Source organism: Sycon ciliatum, chromosome 3, assembly GCF_964019385.1.
Source record: "Sycon ciliatum chromosome 3, ocSycCili1.1, whole genome shotgun sequence".
In the NCBI taxonomy this organism is placed as follows: Eukaryota; Metazoa; Porifera; class Calcarea; order Leucosolenida; family Sycettidae; genus Sycon; species Sycon ciliatum.
Genome location: NC_088645.1, coordinates 19878658 through 19886157, shown reverse-complemented (window position 1 = coordinate 19886157; position 7500 = coordinate 19878658). Strand labels below are relative to the sequence as shown.

Below are 7500 nucleotides of genomic sequence, written 5' to 3'. Positions count from 1 at the left end.
TCATCTCGTGCCAGTCACCACCTTTCTAGACCTGTCAATACAATCTTCTCTCAGTCTCTGTACCGTTCCGACCATAGAACGCACATGGAACGGACTCAACTGCATCCTGTCACCGACAATGGGTGCTTTTACACAGAGAATGGCGATGACTCGTGCCAACGAACAGATTTTCATCTTCAGCAAACAGCAGTATTTCCTGGTGAGGTTTTGGAGGGCAGTGCAGCTCCCGTGCCCTGGACATCATGGATCAAGTTCAAGCTCTCCTCATCATTGTCTTAGCTGGAAGTTTCGGAGCTGAATCCCTACAAAGAGGTCCTCGGGTAAGAACCTTTTCTTCTCATTACGTCTTTCCTCGGTACTCTAAAAACGTATCATCCCTAAAAACTTGAAAGGCAATCAAGACTGATGATGTGCAAAATCCAATGCAGCATCATGATTATAATAATAATATTAGAGAAATGGTGGTAAACACACCTGATGAATTGACGGGAAATACACGCCTACCCGCACAATGCTCTCATATTTGCAAGTATCAGTTAGTTCTAGAAATGAGCGAGCACCCATTCTCTCAAGACAAGGCAGGTGCAGGAACTATCACCCAAACGTAAAAAGACGTATAGAACACGTGGATACATGTTGTGTGAGTAACTGTCCACCATGGTACCACTGTAACTGGAAAATATACAGTCAGAGAGTGCAACAACTAGGCAGATTCTTGAGCCAGCCAACAACCTGATGCCTAACTCTAAGACGACCGCTCATGGGACCTTCAAAACGTGGTCTCTGTTACCAGGTGGTCTCCTTATCCAGGGTCATTTGACTGGAAATTAGGGGTGAAATGGTTCGGGTAAGGAACCGGTTTTGGAACCGCCAGCAGAAAAGAATCGGGTACCAATTGCGTCAAATTTCGAACCGAAACCTGAAAAATCTCGTTCTCGTACAAATACGATGATGACATTGTACACGTAAAGTCTACTCAAGCTTTTTAAAATGTCTTACCTCACGATCACCGCCCTTCCAAAGGGTTCTCCTGGTCATTATCTTCTTCGCACATGGACTCTCTGATGTCTCGTTCTTGCTTGTAAAAATGCTTTCTTGAAAATAATTGTCACGAACGCATTTTGTCGGTCTGGAGAAAAGACTGCGTGGAACTGATACCCGAACCGTGGGAATCTATGCTGGCATTAGGGTACCCGAACATGAAAAACATGGAGCCGTTTCACCCCTACTGGAAATAGCATCTCTTGGTCCTGGTTTCAGTGGCCTTGTAGGACAGGTGGTCACCGTATTCGAGTGGTCGCCTAGTCAGGTTGTACTGTATGCATGATGTAGTGGTGACTAGTCTGTGCTTGAGGTGCGTCACATCGGCATCTTGACTTTGTCCTTCTGCCTCTGGTCGCCCTTGCAGGTTCCGGGAGGCAGGGGCACCATCAACATCGGCAAAAAGCTGGACTGCCTGAAAGAGCTGGACGTGAAGGACCTGGGCGTACTGTGGTATGACCTGCCGCCTTACGCGGAATGGCACCCTGGACGAGAAGGCATTAACCTAACTGTGAGTAGTGCTGGGTCTGCGCTTCCACGTTACAACCGCACCTTTTTCCAGGACCACCGGAAGCAGTTCTTGATTGGTCCGGTGGTATCAACTATCAAGGCCTTTCATACAGTGTGTGTATGATATGGCGGGTACACATGCCCTCCACAGCAGTAATCGTACGTTGGTGGCCCAAAAGTTGGTCTGGTGATAACCTGACCAACCGGCCCGGTTCCAGCGGGCCTGTTTCATCCAACAGTTGGCCAGGCTTGTAAAGTTTCTTCGGTGGCAGGGACTCACCATGTCTGGTTGTACCAAGAGGACATGACATACACATTACATGTATCTCCAAGAGTGTGCAGCTCCACTATGGCCCGTATGAACATCATAAACACTCGTGCGAGGAGCATTACATCGTAAAAAATGACACCAACTTAAAATTCTGTCAGGACAGCAGGGCATGCGGGAGTTACCCAATTCATCAGCCTTGCAAGCTGTTGAATAGTGTAATCCCAGCACAAGTTGCCATGTCTAACATAGCTGTTCGCTATCATCGCTTCCGCGATGGGCAGGTCTGAGGGCTGAGGTGTGTGTGTGTGTGTGTGTGTGTGTGTGTATGTGCATGTATTTGACTGCTTTTGTGGATGTGCCTCATTAGACTACTTCCCGGAATGCGTTTGGTTGTATGACTTTTATTCTTGTAGGTTGGAGGGCTAGTTCCGGAGATGCTGAATCTGTCGCTGGCTACCTGTTGCGAAGACATCACGTCCCTGCATTATCTTGTAAGTTTTTGACAGCAGTATTCACTCAGCTGGCCATGCTCTGTCTGCAGACGTAGCATGATGCACCAGCACAATTCCGGCCATGAAACACTAGATTTATCCGTGCTTCTAGCCATCTCAGTGGCGATTTTGATGTTGGCAACATGACATTGCTGCATGCTGTATTACTTGCACTTTACGATGAAGCAGTTCTGACATACATCAGTCACTTTACGCGATCCGCTTTCCATTACCTCATTCCTCATTCTCATTCATCACAGTGTCTGTTGTACATCAGCCGTGGCTTGTGTTATTTCATTTCTTTCATATTCGTTTCGTTTTTATTTGATTGATTTTCCAAAGGCAAAAACATACATTGTAGATGCCTGTTGCGTGAATCTCAAGGGTTGAAAATGTGTGAAGATGGAAACTTGGCTTCTGCTGCTCGGCTTGATCTTCCGTCGTGGCGACGAACATGTACAGTTTTGGCCAGAGCACATCGACCTCATGAATCAAGTAGCCCCACGTTCGAGTGCACATGATAGTATGTGTAGTGCTAGGGCCGTGTGACGTCCGGCAACGCTATTTTATACATGAGGTTGAATTTCTCTGCCCAGGACTTTAAAACTAAGGTTCAGGATTGTGAATTTGTGATACAACAGAGAAAGGCTTTGCACTGCTCGGAAACACAGCTCAATGCCCACAGGCAGAGCTGCTTAGAAGACAAGAGGTGCTAGATGATAGTAAGCTATTGTAATGATTAGGTAGCATTGCATACTGATAGCAATGATGTTTTCTTATCTTTCCTGCTTTGCTTGCTATCTTTGCTGCTTGAATGGCGTGTGTTCGCTTGCCTAGGAGACGAACTACTCGGCTCCGGGAATTCAATCAACGATCATCAGTGACATTGTCTACAGTGATTACACGATAGGTTTGCCGCTCAACCTGCCACCTCAGCTGGCCTTCCAGGATAACTATGTACCCGTAGTACAGTCACCAGGTAAGTAATAGTGGACAAGGACTACAATGTACATTCTGAGAGGAGTTTGAGCATGCTCGATTCTATGTACACTGTCTATTTTTTCTGTTTGTGTGACAAGTAGTATAGTCAACTTCGCGTGTGTATGTGTATGTGTGTGTGTGTGTTCATGTGCTTTTATGCGTACATGCATGTGTGTTGTGCATGTGTGTTGTCCGTACATATGTGCCCGCATGTGCATGACTGTGTTCATCCTGCAGGTGCCGCATACGTGGTGCAGAAGTCGTACGTGAGTCCGGATATTCTCAAGTCCCTTCACGATGCACAGTATCTACTCCTGTTCGTCTTGGCCACCGCCAGTCTGGCCGGTACCCTCATGTGGGCCGCTGTACGTCCCTGTCTACTGTCCTGCCCAATGAAATGTATTGTAAAACATGCTGTTTTCGGTGTAACTTTAATTTCGGTGATTTCGGTAGAGAAAACACTGGCACCTAGATTCAAATTACTTGTACAACTAAAAGGCACTAGGGTATGCCCTGTATGCCAAGGGAAAGCTGGTCACCTAATTCTAAATTACACCTGAAACCTGGCAGGTCCCTGGCACTGAAATTTCAATGCACCTAAAATTACATGTTTTACAGTATATTAATAGGCGGATGAATCAGTCAGCGCCCTTCTCCAGTGCGTAACACACTGCTCGCAGAGCTAGGGCTGCACAGCGCTCGGCTTTAGCTGACTTATTCCCGAAGCTATTCAAAAGGACGTTACTTTAGTAGCGTCTGGCGCTAGCCAGGGTCTGCAGCACTTTATTTTGGATGTGTGTGTTCCGTAGGGCCGGCACGAATCACGTGGCGCACCTTGCCTGGTGCTATCTCGTACATATATTCCGTACCGTACTATCAAAGACAGCTGGCCACATATTGAAACAGGGCTTTCGTTGAGCGGCGAAGTGATGTGTTGTGTTTCTGTGATGTCATCTAAATTAGTGAAAAGTAGTCATGCACATGTGATTGGAAAGCACAACTGGGTACCACCAATAGCCGCTGAAGCCTACCAGATGCGATGTGATTGGGATCGACTGGCTTATTCTTGATCCTCTGATTCCCATTAGTAATCCTTTATTAGCCAGAGTGCTGCACCCAACTTATTGGCTATACTATCAACTTTGCGTATAACGACATTTGGCGGGGCATCAGAAAAGTGTCCTTATACCCGAAGTCTCATTACATGTGTACAGGTAGAATGGACTTTGCTCTGGGCATGGAAATTCTGTCGTTATTCGCGAATTGCCGTTAAATCCGGTTTGAGAAGTTGACTGTATCTCACAGGGAACCATGCATACGATTCTATTATGCTCTCGTGCTAGTTTGAAATGTAAGAGCTTGTACTGGTGTGTATTGTGTTGATTTGCGCAGGAGCATCACACCAACAACTACGAGTTTTCTGCTCCCTTTCCCGGCGGTATCTTCAATGGCTTCTGGTGGGCCATGGTCACTATGACAACGGTCGGGTAAGCGCTCGCTCTCTCTCTCTCTCTCTCCCTATCCCTCTCTCTCTATCTCTCTCTCTCTCTGTCTCTCTCTCTCTCTGTCTCTCTCTCTGTCTCTGTCTCTCTCTCTCTCTCTCTCTCTCTCTCTCTCTCTCTCTCTCTCTCTCTCTCTCTCTCTCTCTCTCTCTTCTCTCTCTCTCTCTCTCTCTCTCTCTCTCTCTCTCTCTCTCTCTCTCTCTCTCTCTCTCTCTCTCTCTCTCTCTCTCTCTCTCTCTCTCTCTCTCTCTCTCTCTCTCTCTCTCTCTCTCTCTCTCTCTCTCTCTCTCTCTCTCTCTCTCTCTCTCTCTCTCTCTCTCTCTCTCTCTCTGTGCATGTGTGTGTGTGTGTGTGTGTGTGTGTGTGTCTCTCTCTCTCTCTCTCTCTCTCTCTCTCTCTCTCTCTCTCTCTCTCTCTCTCTCTCTCTCTCTCTCTCTCTCTCTCCCCCCTTATCTCTCTCCCTCTCCCTCCAATTATATACGTGAAATCACATGATGGTGAATCCTTCATCATTTCAATGAACACTCCTGCATGCGGTGTGGACCATATTATCTCTGTCATCCCTGCGTATTTTCTAAACCATCCAGAGTCTCATTACAGTGTGTGTGCCTTTTATCCTTTTTAGACATCCAGAGCCTGGTCACAGTTTGTATGGTTTTGTCCTTTTCTTTTTTTGTTAATACATGTGCTGCTTTCTTGTGTATTGTAATGTACGCGTGCCTGCAGGTTTGGTGACAAAGTACCACGCTCTTTCTTCGGTCGTCTGATTGCTCTGCTGTGGATGATATGTGGTGTGATCATACTAACCATGTTTACTGCCACGGTCACCACGTCATTTACTACGGCTTCGCTGAACTCAGATATTGAACTACCCGGTTCAAGCGTAAGAAGTCTGTAATGTGCTCATTGTGATCGCATGGTGTCACATGGTGTGTGTGTGTGTGGGGGGGGGGGGGGGGGGGCTTGTTCTGACCATGGTGAATCATGATTGCCGGAACATGATTACATGAACCCTATTGCATCATCCTGCACATCAGAGGAGCTGCTGGTGTCCATTATTGCCAGCAGCACTTCTCGTAACATGCGTGATATGATTATGTTGATGTGTTCTGTTGCTTTATTGTTTGTGTCCATTGCCGTTTGTTGTGCCGTTCTTCCATTCTGCTCAGGTTGCTGTTCTCCTTGGAGCTCCAGAGTACAGCTATGCAGTCAAGAAGGGGGCCAATGTCACTGGTATGTGATTATTTTGCATGTAGCATGTGTACATAAGCGTCGCTCTTGCTGTACCTCACGATTGTCACTAGCCCTAATAGTGCACTAATAGTGTATGATGCATGTGGTGTACGGTATTTCCCAGATTTTAAGTCGCACTCAATTATAAATAGCACCTCCTTTTTCAGGTTCAAGGCGATTTGGTTCAGTATATCCACATAAGCAGCATGTCACGCTCGATTGTAAGTCGCATCTCCTTCTTCGCCATGGATGTTCAGTGGGAAAAAGGTGCGACCCATGTTCGGGGAAATATGGTATGTGTGTTGACTTCACATTTTCTTTCTTTCTTTCTGTCTTTATCCCTGTCCAGTGCATGCAAGCACAATGTTTGAAGCGCTGGAGGTGGTTGCAAACGGCACCGTGGATGGCCTACTCATTGATCAATTGCTTCTTGGCGAGATGCTGTCGAATGAGGTAAGACACGGCTGCTGTTGGCGGCAGTGCAGGGACGGTTCCGGGGGGGGGGGGGGGGGGGGGTGCTTAAATTTCGCAAATGCACTACTGGAAGCCACATGTATCAGCGATTCAATTTTGGCTAAGCGCCCCCCCCCCCCCTCCTTTTTCTTTGGACCTGCCACTGCAGTGGACTACTAATGTACTACTACCAAGGTACTTCCTCCGCGTCATTAAAATTGTCGCTTCGCACATCGCAATATTGAGACTTGGCTCGTCTTAGTCAGACTGTCGTAATCGCTGTTTTCTGTGTTCGAACACTGGTGCGACCCTTCCTGCGCAATGTCGACTTGTCACTGAAGCCATGGTGGTCTCGGACTTTGTCGGAGCGCTCCTCCGCACCAAGCAAATTCATCACGCTCCGCACTATTCCGCCCCAGAGCGCATTTCGTTTTCTGGAGTTTGTGCCGTCCCACATCGTTAGCGTGGGCATATATCAAGACTCCAAGCTCGGGTATAAGAATCCTGGTATCTCTCCTGAATACGAAATGCTTAAGTTGACGATGGCAAGAACAAAGCGGTCTCAAATTCCTAAAATACGCTACTTGTGGCGCATGTGGCTGCGAAGGTAGCAGGTCTGAAAACACCAACAAAATCAGCGAAGCGCTTGCCAAGGAAAGAAGGTGCGAAACTGCTTACCCTATCCCGCTGGAAGGTCGTTACAGTGTACTTGAAAAATGCTAGCTTGCCTTCATCGCCTGCCACCGGGAGGCATGGATCGCTTGAAAACGATGTTTCTTGACCTGAATTTGACCGCGCGTCTTGTTCAGCATATTGTTCAGTGCTGAAGGGTCTGCCTCAAACTCTGATGAAGACGTCGACCTTAGCTGCAAGTGCAGAGAAGCGGGGGGCCACAAACTAAAGCTTGGTTCGTCGACAATGCTCTGCCTCAATTTCTAGCTGATTTCTTTGCCCTTCTAGTGGACAAAATAAATTCGAAAAATCGCTCTGGGAAGCGACAATTTTAATGACGCGGAGG

The 7500-nt window shown here is 47.2% G+C and overlaps 1 protein-coding gene across 1 annotated transcript in view; it reads left to right on the top strand.

Moving 5' to 3' along the window:
- The first annotated feature begins 15 nt into the window (after positions 1-15).
- The window catches only part of LOC135811676 (uncharacterized), an 11590-nt gene continuing 4105 nt past the window's right edge, over positions 16-7500 (top strand). The window contains exons 1-9 of the mRNA XM_065324911.1: positions 16-320; positions 1409-1552; positions 2236-2313; positions 3151-3292; positions 3532-3659; positions 4687-4781; positions 5523-5679; positions 5966-6029; positions 6379-6482. Coding sequence (XP_065180983.1) covers positions 243-320; positions 1409-1552; positions 2236-2313; positions 3151-3292; positions 3532-3659; positions 4687-4781; positions 5523-5679; positions 5966-6029; positions 6379-6482 — 990 coding nt within the window. The 5' untranslated portion in view covers positions 16-242. The remainder of the gene's footprint in view (positions 321-1408; positions 1553-2235; positions 2314-3150; positions 3293-3531; positions 3660-4686; positions 4782-5522; positions 5680-5965; positions 6030-6378; positions 6483-7500) is intronic.